General features: G+C 45.7%; 2 protein-coding genes across 8 annotated transcripts in view; one reads left to right on the plus strand and one right to left on the minus strand.

Moving 5' to 3' along the window:
* The window catches only part of Tmco3 (transmembrane and coiled-coil domains 3), a 37,266-nt gene extending 36,142 nt beyond the window's left edge, over nt 1–1,124 (minus strand). For all 3 annotated transcript variants that reach the window (XM_048341053.1, XM_048341054.1, XM_048341052.1), the window contains exon 1: nt 1,001–1,124. The gene's annotated coding sequence lies outside the window, so the exon portion shown is untranslated. The remainder of the gene's footprint in view (nt 1–1,000) is intronic.
* Nucleotides 1,125–1,434: 310 nt separating this feature from the next.
* Nucleotides 1,435–18,720, plus strand: part of Dcun1d2 (defective in cullin neddylation 1 domain containing 2) — a 29,908-nt gene continuing 12,622 nt past the window's right edge. The window contains exons 1-4 of one of the 5 annotated variants that reach the window (XM_048341059.1): nt 1,435–1,476; nt 6,307–6,523; nt 9,569–9,737; nt 17,203–17,333. In XM_048341059.1, the coding sequence (XP_048197016.1) occupies nt 1,474–1,476; nt 6,307–6,523; nt 9,569–9,737; nt 17,203–17,333 (520 nt within the window). In that variant the 5' untranslated portion in view covers nt 1,435–1,473. Of the gene's footprint in view, nt 1,477–6,071; nt 6,524–9,568; nt 9,738–17,202; nt 17,334–18,720 lie in introns of those variants that run through there. The other 4 variants (XM_048341061.1, XR_007210298.1, XM_048341060.1 and 1 more) reach the window with 4 other exon arrangements.

An 18,720-nucleotide genomic window follows, 5' to 3' on the forward strand; every position in this document is an offset into this window, starting at 1 on the left:
GAAGGAGAGCCGCTAAGCAAGAAGACCCGGGAAAGGGGAGGCCCCCACGGAGCAAGGCACCTGGCGCCCCTGCGCGGGAAGGAGCTCGCTAAATACCCCCCCCCCCCCGGCCGGGAACCCTAAACAAGGAACTCGGGGAAGGAACTTGCCGGTCCACCCGCCCACCTCCCACCCCGTGTCCTGAGAAGCAGCCCCTTCCCTTAAGAGGGACCCAGGAGGAGCCAGGGGAAAGGTGCCCCTCGGGAAAGGAAGCCCCCCCAGGAAAGATGCCCCCCTCCCCCGAGGAGATCCCCCGGGAAAGGAGGCTCCCCCCCCCCGCGAGGAGACTCCCCCCCAGAAAGGAGGTTCCCCCCCCGCGAGGAGACTACCCCCCGGGAAAGGAGGCTCCCCCCCCCGCGAGGAGACTCCCTCCCCCCGGGAAAGGAGGTCCCCCCCCGCGAGGAGACTCCCTCCCCCCGGGAAAGGAGGTCCCCCCCGCGAGGAGACTCCCCCCCGGGAAAGGAGGTCCCCCCCCGCGAGACTCCCCCCCGGAAAGGAGGCTCCCCCCCAAAGGAGGTCCCCCCGCGAGGAGACTCCCTCCCCCCGCCCCCGGGAAAGGAGATGTCCCCCCCCGGCAGAAGGCGCCCCCCCTCCCGGAGAGGAGCTCCCCCGGGATCGGAGCCCCGGGCCGGGGCCGCCGGAGGCCCCCTCGGAAGGAGCCCCTCGGAAGGAGCCCCTCGGAAGGGGCCCCTCGGAAGGAGCCCTCGGAAGGAGCCCTCGGAAGGAGCCCCTCGGAAGGAGCCCTCGGAAGGAGCCCTCGGAAGGAGCCCTCGGAAGGAGCCCTCGGAAGGAGCCCTCGGAAGGAGCCCTCGGAAGGAGCCCCTCGGAAGGAGCCCTCGGAAGGAGCCCTCGGAAGGAGCCCTCGGAAGGGGCCCTCGGAAGGAGCCCTCGGAAGGAGCCCTCGGAAGGAGCCCCTCGGAAGGAGCCCTCGGAAGGGGCCCGGCCGCCACGCGCAGCTCACCAGGACCGAGGAGGCCGCGCCGGGGGCGGGCCGCCCGAGCATCACCGGCCGGGGCCCGGGGCGCCGCGGCGCCGGGAGCGGGCGGGCGGGCGCGGGCATCCCGTTCTCCGGGGCGGGACCCGGACGCGGCCCTCGCGCCCTCCCCGCGCGGCGCGGGCCCTCCCCGGGGGCGGGACCCCTGGCCCGCCGGGGCGGAGGCTTCTCGGCCGGCCGGCCGCCCTCCCCGCGCCCCGAGTGCCTCCCCGCGGGCGTGTGGACTCGGGAGGGGAGGCCGCGGGCCGCGGGCGCACACCCGCCGCCGGGCCCGGTTCCCAACCTTGGCGGGAGCGGCGGCCCACGCCTGCGCGGAGGCTGCGCGGAGGCTGCGCGTCGCGTCGCGTCGCGTCGCGTCGGTCTGCGCCTGCGCGGACGCCCGGCCGTGCGCAGAGCGCCGGCGCGCGCGGCGGCCAGCGACGGCGGCGGTGCCCGTGAGCATGGTAGGTGGCGGTCGTGGCGCCCCGCGGAGGGGGCCGGCGCCTCGCGCGGAGGTCACTGCGGCTCCGCGGGCGGGGTCGAGCGCCCCTCGCAGTCGCGGCGTCGCCGGGCGGGCCGGAGTCCCCGCGTGAGGACGGGGCGGGCCCGCCGGCGTGGGCAGTGGGCCCGGGGCCGCTCGCGCACCGCCCGGGGTCCCGGCGGCTCCGGCGGCCGCGCGGGGAGACCGGGCGGGCCGGAGTCACCGGGGGCCGGGGACCGAGCGCCTGGGCGGGGCCGAGAGGCGCGGCCGGAAAGAAAAAGGAGACGCGGCGGTGCTAAAACCCGGGAGCTGGGAGCTGGTGGGGCGGCCTCGGGGAGGAGGAGGCCCGCGGCGGCCCGAGCGCCTCCGGGCCGCGAGCCAGGCGGGGAGGTCGGAGGCCCTGGAGCGGGAACCCGGAGCCTTTGGTGTAACAACTCAACTCTTGCGAGACAGAGCGGAGTCAGAGTCAACAGACCCAAGTGCACGGAGTTTATGTCACCAAGTCCCGGAGCCAGCCTGGGAAGAGGGCTCGGATGGCGAGCCTCAGAGAGGACATCCTGAGAGTACTTCTTCAATTCTGGGCATAACTTTGTACCTGGAGTCTATGAGGTCGTACACGAGATCACATGGAAATGTTTGAGACCCTTTCACAGTTCAGAGATCTCATGTGATGTTTCTACTGCACTGTCCGGGTGTTTACAGAATCCTACGCGGTTTTAACCATAAAAATAATAAAACTTAGAACGCTTTCCTCCGGTAATACTTTGCCTGGCAGATTAGCTTCGGTGAAGATCATAGGCACCTGACAGGGAGGCCGAGGCCCCACCAGTTTGAGGGCCGAGATTGATTTTGCAGAATCCCGTTGTTTTATGAGTCGCGTGAGGTTTCTTTCCTCACAGTTGAATTTGGGTCTCTTAGTTGAGTGGTATCTTTAGATTACACTGACCACCGTTATTTTAAAGTGATAAAGTTTGTTAGGAAAGGAATTCACTTTAAAAGCAAGTCATCTCTAGGATAGAATGACCCACTGATTACAGTTTTAATTGCTGCAGTTTCATGCAGAAACCTGTAAGGGGTAGTCTCAAACTGAAATGGTGTGGATTCGCGGGCTACCACATTCGTACCCTTTTGAAGTGTGAAGTTGGTGGGAGTGGCCTGTGCTGGTGAGGTAATTTGGATAGATTGGCCAGGGATCTACTTACTTGTCAGTTTCCACTTCTGTCCACTCTGTAACAAGTATAGAGATGATTTGTAACCATTTTGAGTGGCCTGAACCCACAGGTCCAAGTCAGGTATGCTTGGGAGTCATAGGTCAAGACTAGATACTATTTCTTCTTCTAGTTGTCCGTATGTTCTTGATGTGAAGCCATTTGTGTTGTAACACTGGTCAAATGCTCCAGCTGCTCCAGAGTGCATGACCCTGCGGTTCAGCCTTGGAAGTCTGGGGTGCTTTGTTGAGTTTATTTGGGATTGGACTCAGGACCTTGAACCTGCTAAGCCAGCACTCTGCTACTTCAGTCACACTTCTGCCTGCCTGCTTTCCCTTCCCTTCACTTGTCCTCCCTTCTCTCTCTTTCTCTCTCTCTCTCGTGTTGATCCTGCTGCCTGCTTGAACTCAGGGCCTGGACACCGTCCCTTAACTTTTTTGTTTGAGGCTAGGTAGGGCTCTACCCATTGAACCACAGCTCCGCTTCCGACTTTTTGGTGATTAATTGGAGATGAGAGTCTCATGAACCTTCCTGCCCAAGGTTGGGTTTGAACCTTGGCCCTCAGGTCTCAACCTCTTGAGTACCTAAGAATACAGGCTACTGGTGTTAAGCCTTAGGTTCTTTTTTCTTTTTCTTTTTGCCAGTCCTGGAGCTTGAACTCAGGGCCTGAGCACTGTCCCTGGCTTCTTTTTGCTCAAGGCTAGCACTCTACCACTTGAGCCATAGCACCACTTCTGGCTTTTTCTATGTATGTGGTGCTGAGGAATTGAACCTAGGGCTTCATGTATCCAAGGCAAGCACTTTATCACTAGGCCACATTCCCAGCCCCTAGGTTATCTTTCAGCTAGCCTGGTACTACACTTCTGCTTCTGCTTCCTGCATAGTTGGTATTACAAGTATGATCACTACAGCCTGGCTTGTTTGCTAAGATATGGTCACCTAACTTTTATGCCTTCATCCATCAGTCCTCCTAATCTCCACCTCCCAACTGGCTGGGTTGCAGGGGAAAAACATGCATGTTTATGTAAGTCAATATGCAATCACTATCTCTATCTGGTTTCAGCACATTTTCATTATCACAAGAGAAAAGCTTTACCCATGAGCACTCAGTTTTCCCCTCTTCCTAGCCTCTGGCAGATATGCCTGTTTTGGACATTTTGTATAAATAGAATTGTGCAATGTGTGACCTTTTATACCTGGCTCTTTCAATAAGCATCATGTTTTTAATGTGCAAAACTACATCAAGACACATGTCATTTCTTTTTATGGCTCAATTGTATACATTTTAAAAATCACTGTACTCTTTTATAATCATAACAATTTCCTCTAGTTGTACTTTATCTTTTAAAATAATTTTGTAATTCCCAAGGTGCTATACAAAGGGGATACCAGTTCATCAGTCAGGTAGTGAGTACATTTCTTTTTTGGACAATGTCACCTCCTTCCTTTGCTTTCCCCAGTTCTATGGCATAAAAATACTACATTGATAGCTTTTCCATAGTAAAGATGTGATGGGTGCTCCTAACTGGGGACCATTTTGGGTGGTGGCACATTTGTCTTTTAAGGTTTTTGAGTGTCTCTTGGCACTTGGCCCATCTTCCTTTGGTTGGCTGTTGGCTGTATAAGAAGGTGCTGGTTTTATCCTCTGTCAGTTTACTGCAGTAGCATGTGAGATCTGGCCTAATCTAAGTTTCATCTTAGCAGAGAATCTTGACTTCTTTTTCAAGTTCTTAGACATGCTAATACCAAAGACTCAATTTTAAGAAATAGTGTACAGAATGTATTTTTATGTATTCCTTTAAAATCTATATTGTCTGCAGAAAACTACAGTCCACAGCTAACTTCCTGTTTCTGTAAATTGTCCTAATGGAACACAGCCAGACCCATCCATGCATGCTGTCTGACCTGTTGGCTTTCACCTGCAGTGTCACTGTGAACCCTTGGGAGGTCGCCAGAGCACACTCGGATGCTTTGTGTAGACCAAATCCTTTTCCTCCACTGGGCTTAGGTATCAACACACTTATGCTGCCTTGGGAGAGTGATTGGAACGCGTTTGGCTGCACATTCCTCACATTTTGGTGACAAAGGGGAACTGAGGGGGTACATTGCACATGTTTCTTTCATGAGCTGTGGGAACCATTTCCCTCAAGTTTCACACCAGAACCACTTCTGAGCCATTGGTACAAAAGATTTTCCTAACTAATATTTTTTTTCTTTGTGACAGCTGGGAAGCTTGAAGCCTGCCTTCAGTCCACTTTCAGCCCTTGTACCTGGAATGTGTATCTTTATTCTAATTCTAGCCCTGGCTTTCTTCTCTTCTTCCCTCTTCAATTTCTTCATCTACTTTTGTATATTTCTTTTGAGTAACATTTTGTGTTTTTGTAAATTTTCATTTTTATTTGGACAAAATTGAGTAATCCTCTTGTCGGAGCTGGGGTGGTAATCATATAGCTCAGTGGTAGAGTGCTTGCCTAGCACGTATGAAGCCCTAGATCAGTGCACTGATGGATAAATCGCAACAAGAAAAAAACCTCTAGTGGATTTTGGAGTCTGTTTTGATTGTGAATTTGAAAGCCATTCACTTTTTTTTGTGTGGTTTTTTTAAATTAATTTTTATTGTCAAACTGATATACAGAGAGGATACATTTTCATACATCAGGCATTGGATACATTTCTTGTACTGTTTGTTACCTCCTCCCTCATTCCCCCCTCCCTCCCCCCAAGCCATTCACTTTTAATGTTAACTTGCACCAAGTTGTCTTGGAGAAGTGGAAACTTAACCGCTCTGATCTGGAAGTATGAAGATGCTATTCTGTTTCATTATATACTATATATAGTAAGGTTACTTGGCAGTTTTCTTGTTTATTCACCTACCCCCAGCCTTTGCTCTGTTTTTCTTTCTGCCTATGTGTAGACATCCTGTTACTAGCATTATCACTTTCATTTTATCATAAACAGACTTCATGTCTGGTTGTGGCACTTTTGTAAATTTTCTCTAACAATCCTTTATGTGTTTCTGGAAAAAACTTGAAACAGTGCCATTTCTAAATGGCACAGCCTTCTTTTCATTAAATCCTGAACTTTTTTTTTTTTTTTTGCCAGTCCTGGGCCTTGAACTCGGAGCCTGAGCACGGTCCCTGGCTTCTTTTTGCTCAAGGCTAGCACTCTACCACTGGAGCCACAGCGCCACTTCTGACTTTTTCTATATATGTGGTGCTGAGGAATCGAACCCAGGGCTTCATGTATACAAGGCAAGCACTTTACCACTAGGCCATATTCCCAGCCCTAGATCCTGAACTTAATGGAAGCCAAAGACCCTGCACCTGCGCTGGCTGGTGACATCAGCTCTCTGCCTTGTCAAGAACTAGACTGCTAAAATGTTGGCTCTCATAATTTTTGAAGATTTACATATTTGTTACTATAGATATGCTTCAGTTTTCAGAAGACTTTGCAGTCTCAACTGATGAACAACAGGGTGTGGCTTCCTATAATTCTGAAATGAAGCTGAGTTGCCCAGCAACTCAGAAATGTCCAGTAAAATAGAAATAGAGACAGACATTACCCTGGAGTGGCTTCATTGGCTTTTCCACTTTTGCATTCCAAAGCATAAGCTCAAGTCGTCTCAGAAGGACAAGGTCCGCCAGTTTATGGCATGTACTCAGGCCGGGGAGAGAGCTGCTATCTACTGCCTAACTCAGAATGATTGGAAACTAGATGAGGCCACAGACAGATTCTTCCAAAACCCAGACACGTTCCTTCAGGAGGCCATGAGGAGCACTGTGGACCAGAAGAAGCTGGAACAGTTATATGGCAGGTACAAAGGTAAGAGGTGACATGCAGTTCTGTGTGTAGTGAGCAGTGACTGTTTTACTTACAGAGTTTGTAGAAAGTGCCATAGGCAGGATAATTGCTAACTGCTCTCCTCCCGATAGCCAACTCTAGAACAACTCTCTTCAAACAGGATAATGGGGGGCTGGGAATGTGGCTTAGTGGGAGAGTGCTTGCCTCAAATGCATGAAACCTTGGGTTCGACTCCTCAGCACCACATATATAGAAAAAGCCAGAAGTGGTGCTGTGGGGCTGGGGATATGGCCTAGTGGCAAGAGTGCTTGCCTCGTATACATGAAGCCCTCCGTTCAATTCCCCAGCACCACATATACAGAAAACGGCCAGAAGTGGCGCTGCGACTCAAGTGGCAGAGTGCTAGCCTTGAGCAAAAAGAAGCCAGGGACAGTGCTCAGGCCCTGAGTCCAAACCCCAGGACTGGCCAAAAAAAAAAAAGAAGTGGTGCTGTGGCTCAAGTGGTAGAGTGCTAGCCTTGAGCAAAAAGAAGCCAGGGACAGAGCTCAGGCCCTGAGTTCAAGCCCCAGAACTGGCACAAAAAAAAAAAAAAGACAGGATAATGGGGATAGGGAGCGGGTTGAATATAGTGGACAAACTCTTGACCACTACTTTCTTGGCTGTGCCACAGTGAGAATAGTCAGAGAGAAAACTGAGGCTTTACCAACTAATAATAGGGTTTGTGTATTTACACTTTCTAGAATTTCAGGCCTTGACCTTGTGCTTGGCTGGCATTTTCCCATTTGAGCCATACCTCCAGCTCTGCTTTTTTCTGGCTATATTGGAGTTGTAGTCCAGCAAACTTTTCTCCTAGGCTGGTGCCCCACTGCAGTCCCTCAGATTTCAGGTACTGCTGTCGCCGGCCGATACTGTGCTTTTCCCCCAAACTCTTATGTTATATTAAAACACTACTTAATTGGGAGGACAATTCTGCAACCTCATGGTGGTGTCCTAGCACTGGGGCAACTTTAGCTGCCACATGAATTTGAGGAAAATTCCAACAGAGAAGCCTCCATGTTGGAGATTGCAGACTGCTATTCATTGCTTAGCATAAAGCTTTCCTTGTCCAAACACAGTCATGCTGTAAAAATAAGTCGGCTTTGAAGAGTATGACAGATCCAAATTTCATAGCAGATTTTAATTTTCCTTTTTAAGATAGCACAGGGCTTAGCAGTTGGCTTATTTTACATTTTCTTTCTTTTTAGCTGTTTTTAAGTTTCCCAAAACTGGAAAAAAAAAAAAACTTTTAGCCAAAATAGAATAATTTCATTGACTTTACATTCTTTGTTATTTTCATTTTTTAAGATACTATATGTGTGGGGGCTGGGGATATGGCCTAGTGGCAAGAGTGCCTGCCTCATATACATGAGGCCCTGGGTTCGATTCCCCAGCACCACATATACAGAAAATGGCCAGAAGTGGCGCTGTGGCTCAAGTGGCAGAGTGTTAGCCTTGAGCAAAAAGAAGCCAGGGACAGTGCTCAGGCCCTGAGTCCAAGGCCCAGGACTGGTCAAAAAAAAAAAAAAAAAAGATACTATATGTGTGTGTGTGTACGTACACATGTACTTCTTTGGATTGAAATTGACAGTCTTTAAAATTTTTCTTTCCATTAAAAAAATCTTAGATTTAAAAACATATTGTGTGATTAAAGAAACAAACCAGATTTTTACTTACAGTTCTTTAAAAAAAAAATACTTAACCTCTTAAAGTCTTTTTTGCTAATTGTTGAGCTAGTTTTTACATTATATGTTATGCAAACTTTTAAAGTCATTCAAATATGTACAGCTGCCTTTGAAAAATACTTGTAAAAATCAAGTCTTTATGCTTTATTTTAAACTTTATTCTAATTTATTATTTGATTTTATTCATGTAGTTCTGGTCATTTAAAGTAGAAACATGGTCTGTCATTTGGGACTCTAAATGTGTATTTCTGAGTCCTATAAACCATGGCTGAAGCACTGTTTTCCAGTATACACTTAGGTGAATGGTTGTGGTTTTATTAGTTTATGTTATCAGTTTTTCTTTGTTAACAACATGCATAAAAATCATGTTGTTTGCTAGGCACAGGTAGCTCACACTTGTAATCCTAGCTGCTCAGGAGACTTGAGATCTGCTTAATTTTTTTTATTATTATACAAAGGGGTTTCAGTTCATCATGTCCATTTATGTGTACAGTGCATCTTGATCAGTGTCACCCCTTATATTACTATTTGATTTTTGGCAGACAAATACGAGGGTTCGTTTACCTCTAAAATGTAAATAGATGGTGAGAAGTCTGATTTTCTAGACTGTTGGATGAGTACACATAAGCTAAATTATTATTTTTTAATAAGTGGAAGTATGGCTCAGGTGGGAAAGTGCCAACTGTGAGTGAAAAGGCTGAGAACAAGCAGGTGTCCTGGAGAAGTATATTTTACTATTCACCTATACTCCTAACTGTTAGATTGAAGCTTCCTCAAAGATTTTTCAGTGGGTTTTTTTCTTTTTTCTTGTTTTTCTTTCCTTAAAACCCAGAAACCAGCTCGGCTGCTATGACTCTTTCTTGCCTGTAATCCTAGGTGCTCAGGAGGCTGAGATCTGAGGATTGTAGTTCAAAGCCACCTGAGCAGGAAAGTCCATGAAACTTGTGTCTCCAATTAACCACTAAAAGCCAGAAGTGAAACTGTGGCCCAATTGGTAGAGCATCAGCCTTGAGCAGAAAAGCTCAGGCCCTGACTTAACCTCAGGACTAGGGCAAAGCGCACACACACACACACACACACACACGCGCGCGCGCACACACACACACACACACACACACATACACACGGGACCCAGAAACCTAGATTCTTAAAAGAGATAGGATTGTTTTCTAGACAGATCGAAATTGTTGCTCTGTATTTCTTTCATGTGTAGTAGAAAAACTGCCTTGCACTGAGTAATGGAGCTGAAACTGTTGCTAGAACTGTGTAATAAGAGTGGTGTGATTTCTTTTAGGATTGACTTTCAAACTATTATAACTTCTTTTTCCCTTGATCCCAATTACAGACCCACAAGATGAAAACAAAATTGGAATTGACGGGATTCAACAGTTTTGTGATGACTTAAATCTTGATCCTGCCAGTATCAGTGTTTTGGTCATAGCATGGAAGTTCAGGGCTGCTACTCAATGTGAATTTAGCAAAAAGGAATTTGTAGATGGCATGACAGAGCTTGGGTAAGTAATTTAACCTCAGCTTAAACTTCAGAGATATTTTCAACATTTTATAGCAATCTATCCGTACTAGTTTCATATCTATATTGTCTTTATCTTGTACATCTGCAATATGCCTTTGGTTGTGTTTCAAATTCCAGTTTAGGTTTTATTTACTGTTCTTTCTTATAGTAGTCCTTTTTACAATTTATTCCTTTTTATTCCTTTCCAATTTTGAATTAACAGTAAATACTGGTTTCTTTTTTACTATCCAGTTTATTTCATTACTATTGTATATTGTGTGTATAAATTACAGTGTTGCTATATTAAACATTAATAAAGTATCATTTGGTTTTTGCTTTTCTATTCTACTTACAGGGTTGGGATTAATAATTTAAGATAATTCTTACCAGATGAGTCACAAATGAAAACACCTAACATAACTGACTTAATCTTTAAGCTTATGGAGCTATTTTATGAGGTGGTGCAGCATGTTCGAATTGTTGATATTTATGTTTCTCTGATATTTCAGTGATAACATCTTAGAATCGCATATGAATATTCCTAAAGTTAGCACTTGCAGCAAACAAGGGGAATAAACAGGGGCTTATTTCTTTCACTATACTAGTGATTCTGATATAATTTACCAACCTTTTCTATTTAGACAGTCAACTCTAAATGAGGTCTAAAAGACCTCATTTATTTCTAATATTTATCTACATTCCTGGTAATTATATAAAACCAACCAAGCAAAAGACATCTCTTGACAGTGTAGTTGTTTGTTCTTTGCACTTTGGGAAGCTGAGATGAACTGTAAAACCATACTTGTTTCAAGGTAGGAAACATCTACTCATAGTGTAATTTTTTTTTTTTAATGTTTAAAAAAGGGGGGGCTGGGGATATGGCCTAGTGGCAAGAGTGCCTGCCTCATATACATGAGGCCCTGGGTTCGATTCCCCAGCACCACATATACAGAAAACGGCCAGAAGCGGCGCTGTGGCTCAAGTGGCAGAGTGCTAGCCTTGAGCGGGTAGAAGGGACAGTGCTCAGGCCCTGAGTCCAAGGCCCAGGACTGGCCAAAAAAAAAAAAAGGCATGAACTATAAAAGAAGAAACTAGAGCTGGTATGTGGTTTAGTGGCAAAGTGCTTGCCTTATAAATGCAACACATTAGGTTCAATCCCTGGTACCAAAGCAAAAAAGACCAAAAAAGATGCAGTTTAACAAAACTGAGGCTAAATGATATGGTTCAAGTGGCATAATACCTGCCCTAGTCAGTGTGAGATTCTGAGTTCAAGCTCAATGCTTCAACGAAAAAAAATTTTTACATAAAGTAAAAAATATTGTTTCTAGCAAAAGTTAAGAAAATGAAAAGGGAAGCCAGGCACTGGTGGCTCGTGTTTGTAATCCTAGCTATTCAAGAAGCTGAGATCTCAGAATTGCAATTCAAAGCCAGTCAGGGCAAGAGAGTCTATGAGACTCATCTCTACTAAACTACAAGTAAAGCCAGAAGTGGAGTTGTGGCTCAAGTGATGGAAGAGCTCTAGGCTTGAGGACAAAAGCTCAGGGACAGGGCCCAAGCCCAGATTTCAAGGCTCAGGCCTGAGTAGAAAAAGGAAAAACAAGAATACAAAGGCCACATAATTAGTCAAAAATAGGAGAATGTGTAATATACATAATTTCTGAGAAATACAGAGGACAATAAAAGGGCACAGTACAATTGAAAATGACAGAAGTTATATATTATGCAAACCTTAACCCCAAAAAGTACTCATGTAGTACTACTAATGAAAATGAGCTTTGGGCTGGGAATGTGGCTTAATGAGAGTGTGTGCGTAGCATGCATGAAGCCCTAGGTTCGATTCCTCAGGACCACATACACAGAAAAAGCCAGAAGTAGTGCTGTGGCTCAAGTGGTAGAACTCTAGCTTTGAGCAAAAAGAAGCTCAGGACAGTGCCCAGGTCCTGAGTTCAAGCCCCAGGTCTGGCCCCCCAAAAAAGAAAGAAAAGAAAATGAATGTTGAAGGTATATAGCAGCTCTTCAGATATTGAGGTAGATTTGGACAGCACAACAAAGGGCCTTGTGGGCATATTTTGAAGATGGCCTTTTTTTTTTTTTTTTTTTTTTTTTTTTTTTGTCGGTTGTAGGGCTTGAACTCTGGGCCTGGGCGCTTTCTCTGAGCTCGGCTCAAGGCTAGTGCTTACCACTTGAGCCACAGTGCCACTTCCAACATTGCCTTTGATGTCAAATAATGCATAGTCTTCTTGAAGAAACAGAACATTCATAAAGTCAGCCAGCCATCAACAGGGCTATTAGTTTGACAAACTGCGAAGGATTGACGTGTTACATCTGTTTGCTGAAACTTGTACAACTAACATAGATGACTAGGTTAAAATATGGTGTACATAGTATACACCTCTGAATAAAAAGTATTTGAAAAGCATTACAGTAGAAATTAGAAAGTATTTTGAATGTTGAAGAAAAAAGTGATAACAGAACTTTGAATTCAAGCTGGGCGCTGTTGGCTCATGCCTGTAATCCTAGCTACTCAGGAGGCTGAGATCTGAGAATTGTGGTTTGAAGCCAGCTTGGGCAGGAAAGTCTGTGAGACTCTGATTAACGAAAAAAAAAAAAAAAAAGCCAGAGTGGAGCTGTGGCTCAAGTGATAGTGCCCCTCCCTGCCTTGAACAAAAAAGCCCAGGCCCAGCGTTCAAGCCCCAAGACTGGCACAAAACAACAAAAACAAAAACCTTGTAAAAATCAGCCTAAATGCAAAATTTAGGGAAAAAAAGTTTTTAGATAAATCACCCATCTTAAGTAGAAAAAGAGAACTGGGATGTTGCTTGGTAGTAGAGCACCTGCTAGCATTTACAAGGTTCTAGATTTCATCTACAGCCACAGGGAGAGGGAATGGGGGAGAGGGGCCAGGATAAAATAATAGCCAATAACTTAATTGAAATAATAATAGAAAAACTAAGCTGGGTGCTGGTAGCTCGGTCAGTGGTTCAAAGCCAACTTGCGCAGGAAGATCCATGAAACTCATCTCTTATTAGCCACCAAAAAGGCACAAGTGGAACTGCGGCTCAAGTGGTAGAGAGCTAGCTTTGGGCAAAAAAGCTCAGTGACAGATGTACCAGTGTTGAGTTCAAGCCCCAGGACCAACAAAGAACAACAAATTGTATTTTAAACATCTTCTATCAGGAACTATTAAAGAATTTCCCAGCGTGTCTTGAGGTCAAACAACGTTAATAACAAAATCAGACAGACATTCTGAGAATGGGTGGTTATAGTCTGTTCTCAGTAATAAGACTGAGAAGGCCAGGTGCTGGTGGCTCAGTCCTGTCATCCTAGCTACTAAGGAGGCTGAGATCTGAGGATCGTGATTCAAAGCCAGCCTGGGCAGAAAGTCCATGAGACTCATCTCCAATAAACTACTCAGAAAAAAACTGGAGATGGCTCTGTGGCTCACGTAGTAGAGTGCTAGTCGTGAGTCAGTGAAGCTCAGGGACAGTACCCAGGCTCATAATTCAAGCCCTAGGACTGTGGCACACACACAAAAGACTTAGAAGATTTTGAAGATGAACACAAGATAGAAAATTGCAAACTGTAGCAAACTAGAGCTAGTAAAAGTCCTTAGTTTGGGCTGGGATTATGGCCTAGTGGTACTTGCCTCGTATTCATGAAGCACTGGGTTCAATTCCTCAGCACCACGTATATAGAAAAAGCCAGAAGTGGCGCTGTGGCTCAAGTGGTAGAGTGCTAGCCTTGAGCAAGAAGAAGCCAGGGACAGTGCTCAGGCCCCTACTTCAGGCCTCAAGACTGGCAAAAAAAAAAAAGTCCTTAGTTTGATTCTCCCCCACCCAACCCAAACAAATCCCATAACAAACATATATATTGGAATTGTAAGCTTTCCCTTTGGGATGGAACAAAACAAAGTACAACTAAGGATGTGTGCTACCAAATAGTACAATAAAACTGAATTTTTAAAATGTTATTTTTGGTTTTATCAAAAATACAAAATACTTAAAAACAAAAGATGTATGAAAACTTCCTTAGAGAAAACAGCCCATTGGGATACAGGAAAGAAGACCTGAGATGTTTTTTCAGCAAATAGTCCAACGAGAACTGGTTAGTTATATGGAAGAAAAACTAATCTTGATCCCTACTCCCCTCTCTCTCTCTCTCTCTCGTATGTATATATAATCAGTTTCAAGTGGATTATAGATTTCAATTGTAAAAGCAAAAGCAAAGTATAGAGTAAAATATGACTGCAGTAGAGTTAAATCTTTAAACATGTTTCTAAAAGTGTTACAGTGGAAGATTGTTTATACTAAAAGTAAGAATTTCTTTGTCATTGGCTCACACAGTGCCTAGCTACTTAGGAGGCAGAAATTTGCAAGACCCCCTTCTCCACCCACAGCTGGGCACAGTGGGTCACACTGTGCGCGGTCATCATCACTGATGTGGGAGGCTGGGATCCCGAGACTGTGAGGATCAAGGTTGATGCCAGCCTGGGCAGAATAGACCACAACTCCTGTCTTCATGGAAGGAAGCTAGACACGGTGATACTTGGCCATTACTCCAGCAACAATGTGAAGCTCAAGTAGGCAGTCACTCTTGCCCGGGCAAGAAGTAAGATCCTATCCTAAAAGTAACTAGCAGAAAACGACTAGAGGGGCCGGTGCTGGTGACTCATGCCTATGATCCTAACTACTCAGGAGGCTGAGATCTGATGATTGTGGTTCAGAGCCAGCTCAGGCAAGAAAGCCCACGAGTGAGACTCTTATCTCCAGTTAAGTACCAGAAAACCGGAAGTGGTGCTATGATACAAATAGTTGAGTGCTAGCCTTGAGCTGAAGAGCTCAGAGACAGCGCCCAGGCAAGCACCATGAACAATAAAATAACTAGAGGTGTGACTCAAGTGGTAGAGCACCTGCCTGGCAAGCATGAGGCCCCCTAAGTTCAACTCCAGTACCACACACACACACACATACACACACACACACACAAATCTGGTCATACAAAATACCACCAAGGAAGTACAAAAGCAGTTTGTGTTCTGGAAGAATATCTTAAAAATAGCTGACAAAAAGCCAGGTGTGGGCTTGTAATCCTAGCTACTTGAGAGGTGGGGATTGAAATGTTTTTATTTGAGGCCCAGCCTGGGCAAAGAAAAGTTTGCATGACTCCATCTTGACCAGTCCCTGGCATGGTAACTTCATCCCAGTTACATGGAAAGCAATAGGAATATGTCTCTCATCCGATCCACATGGAATAGCACAAAGAATTACAATACTAGGGCATATAAAGAAAGAGCATGTCTTTAAAAAAATAGCTAACATAATGGGCTGGTGGAGTAGTTTCAGTGGTGCCTTCCTTGCCTGGCAAGTTTGAGGTCCTGAGTACAATCCTTAGTACAAATAAAACAAAGCCTTGTATTTCTAAAGAATTCCTAGGAATGGCTGGGAATGTGGCCTAGTGGTAGAGTCTTTGACTAGTATGCATGAAGCCCTGGGTTCGATTCCTCAGCACCACATAAACGGGGAAAAAAAAAAAAAGAATTCCTACGAAACAAGAGAAAGCCTCTTTGGAAAATGACTTGAAGCACTTCATGAAAGAGGATATCCAAAGAGCTGATGAAAATACAAGGTGTTTGTCTCACTCAGCAGGAAATTGCAGCTGAAGTCTGCAGTGATATGAAATAGCCAGCAAAACTCACCTTGTAGGTTGGGTAAAGTAAGACACACAACATAGTGGGATGGACACCACAGATTCTCACATTATTAAACTGAAGGTGCGCACACAGTGACGTAGGTCTGGGATGGGTGCCTATTTGTATACAAACACAATATTACCTGTGATGAGAAAACTGGAAACAGCCAAAGCATTCACCTGCAAGTTCTACTCATCTACAAATGACTGGAATTCACATGGCTCAGAAATGAACCAGCTGGAGCTGCACACAGCTACAGGAATGAGCCTTGTAGACACTAGATCTAAATAGCCAGACTGAACAATATGTCAAGTTCCCTTTACGTCATACCCAAGGGCCCTGTGAAGGAGAGTGCTCTGCAAGTCAGTGAAGCAGACGAGAGCAGGGGAGGGAGCACCACAGATGCCCTGAGTGGCCCATCTCCCTTGGAGGGGCAGGCTCTGCAGTGGGGAAGCACTCAGCCCCCGAGTAGAGGTGTATATGCCTGGTGCCCAGCCACCACCCTTGGTGGGGGTGGTGCTGGTACTTAGGCTCACCTGCAGGTGTCTGTTATACTGAGTACCTGTGCCCAACTCCTGTGTGCATGGACTTTGGCTGTTGAGCGGTCTCCAGGTAATTTTTGTTTTTTCCTGAGCTCTGTTATATTTGTTTAAGTGAAGTAGCAGTTATTCTGGTCTTACTCTGCAGCTGAAAATATTTTTGTTTTTAAACATTTCTATCTTGAAGATCAATAAATGCTTTCACTGAGTTTGGGTTTTTGTTTGTTGTTGTTTTTCTTTTTGCAGAGCTAGGGATGGAACCCAGGGCTTCCCACATGCCAAGCTAGTGTTCTACTACAGTACTTAGTCATACCCTTAGCCCAGGCAGATGAACAATTTTAAAGTTGTTGTTTTGTCTTGTTTTTTGCCAGTCCTGGGGCTTGGGACTCAGGGCCTGAGCACTGTCCCTGGCTCCTTTTTCCTCAATGCTAGCACTCTACCTCTTGAGCCACAGCGCCACTTCCAGCTTCTTCTGTCTATGTGGTGCTGGGGAATCAAACCCAGGGCTTTGTGCATGCCAGGCAAGCTCTCTACCACTAAGCCACATCCCCAGCCCCTTAAAAGTTTTTTTTTTTTTTACTTTTGAAAGGAAAATCCAATTTTAATAAGCAGTACCTACTTCATAACACTTGACTCTTAAATCCAACCTACGACAGTGAAGAGGTCCCTAAAGTGCTGAAGCAGTAAGACTTCTCCTGTGACAGAGCAGAGGCAGTGATGGCTCGTCTGTGGGCACTTAGGATATGGAGTCTTTCCTCCCATTTTGTTGCTGTGCCATCCTCGGGGTCTTGGCCTCACTGTGTGGTCAAAGCAGCAGCACAAACCACACTCTCCTAACCCACACAGAAAAAGACAAAATGTTGGGATTGTTTTTGTGTTTTTTTCTTGCGACAGGGTCTCACTAGTTCAGCTTGGCCTGGAACTTGGCCTGGCTGGCTTCTGAACTGTGGTCCTCCTGAATGCCAGGATGCAAATGTGTGCCGCCATTCAGAGACTGGTTTTTCATGACAGCTTTACTGAGATATAATTCACATAACTCTCATTTACAGTCATTGCTCAGTGGCCTCAGTGCATTCACAGCCCATCTTAACGAGAAGGTGCCCACTGACTCCACTCCTTCCGGACCCCTTACAACTGAGACTCACCACCAGAGGAAAGCCAGGAAATGGGGTGCAGGTGGCGGGAGTGTTGCTTGGGAGGTAGGTCTGCGAGTAACAAGCCCTTCTCTGTTGTCTCAGGTGTGATAACACAGAAAAGCTGAAAGCTCTTCTGCCCAGATTGGAACAAGAGCTTAAGGACTCAGCAAAGTTCAAAGATTTTTATCAGTTTACCTTTACCTTTGCTAAGAATCCTGGACAAAAAGGTTTAGGTGAGTATAAACTCCAGGTTTGTAAGGAGCCAGATCTGAATGAGGTTTTAAGTAGATATGACCAACATGGTTTCAGTGCAGCTGACTGATGATACTTGGTTTCTTGTCTGTGCTAGCTGTCCTGTACCAATAGTATCTCTTAACCTTTGGTTGAAATATTTAAACCTTAAAAGTATGAAGTAATTTCTAAGTATTCCCTGTCATTTCATATTGATATCTCACTGGCTGAAGCCAACAGTCTGCATCATTGAGACTTGTCGGCCAGGCCTGCAGTCTGGTGAGGTTCTGTTGAGGTTAGCTGAGTGATGCTATTCCTGTTGACTGGCTTGGAACCACTTCTGCTGTGCATCGAGTTGCATCACAGCCCTTCTTGTGCCTGGAAAATTTGTAATGTAAATCTTCAGTTTCAGATTTTAGTTTAGTTCAGGGTTTTATTTTGTACCTGAATACTATACAGCTTATTTCTGGCTGTCCTCTTCGTATGCTTGATTACCTGGTAAATGTCTCTGGCCACATTTAGGTACTTGGAATCTCTAAAAAGTTTGGAGGGAGGAGTTACCTGGGCTTTTAAGTAAGCATTATTGAACAGGCATACTAGAAAGTATGTTTTGGAAAAACACTGCCGTAAAAGCAATATTATGTGACAACTAAAGATTCCTAGGAAACTAGAAAAAACCGTAGATAGGAAGGTCTTCTACAACCTATGGTTTTCCTGCCTAATTTCCTCATGCTTGTGCATAGCTGAGCTGTCTGCACAGATGTTTCTTCTGACCTCTGTTGTTCCCATCTCTCCTGCTACTGTCCTCACATCAGACACAGGCCAGGCAGCTTTCTCCCAGTCCTGTGGCAAGCTTGCCTTCCTTGTGTTCATTTTCTCCAATGTTGGTTGGTTAGGGTGTTTTTTTTTTTTTTGCAGTACTATGTTTTGAATTCATGTCATGACACATGCCAAATGAGTGTTCTACCACTTGAGCCACATCCTCAATTCTTTTGCCTTTTAGTTTGTTGTTCAGATAGGGTCTTCTGCTCACTTTGCCCCTTTGATCCTCTTCAGAAGGCCTCCCCAGAGAGGTTTATGAACTTGAGTCACAGGTACATACCACCATGCTGAGCTTTGTAAACTAATTTTAATGTGGGTGCATTGAGTCAACAAGTATCTTGTTGAAGCTCCCTTTTCCTCAAGGCTGGTCCACCCTTCTCCCTGCATGCCTGCCTCCGATCAGCACTGTCCCAAGAACCAAGGAACAGCTTGGAGGATTGTGTCAGGAAGCTACCTGAACAGATCCACTGAAATATCGATGTGGAAGTGCTGTCACTTCCTATGAAAAAGTGTGAGTATTTTTAATCTCCATTCCAGAGATGCCAGGGACTGAGAGGCACACAGTGT

The sequence above is a fragment of the Perognathus longimembris genome, chromosome 3 (genome assembly GCF_023159225.1).
Source record: "Perognathus longimembris pacificus isolate PPM17 chromosome 3, ASM2315922v1, whole genome shotgun sequence".
Taxonomy (NCBI): Eukaryota; Metazoa; Chordata; class Mammalia; order Rodentia; family Heteromyidae; genus Perognathus; species Perognathus longimembris.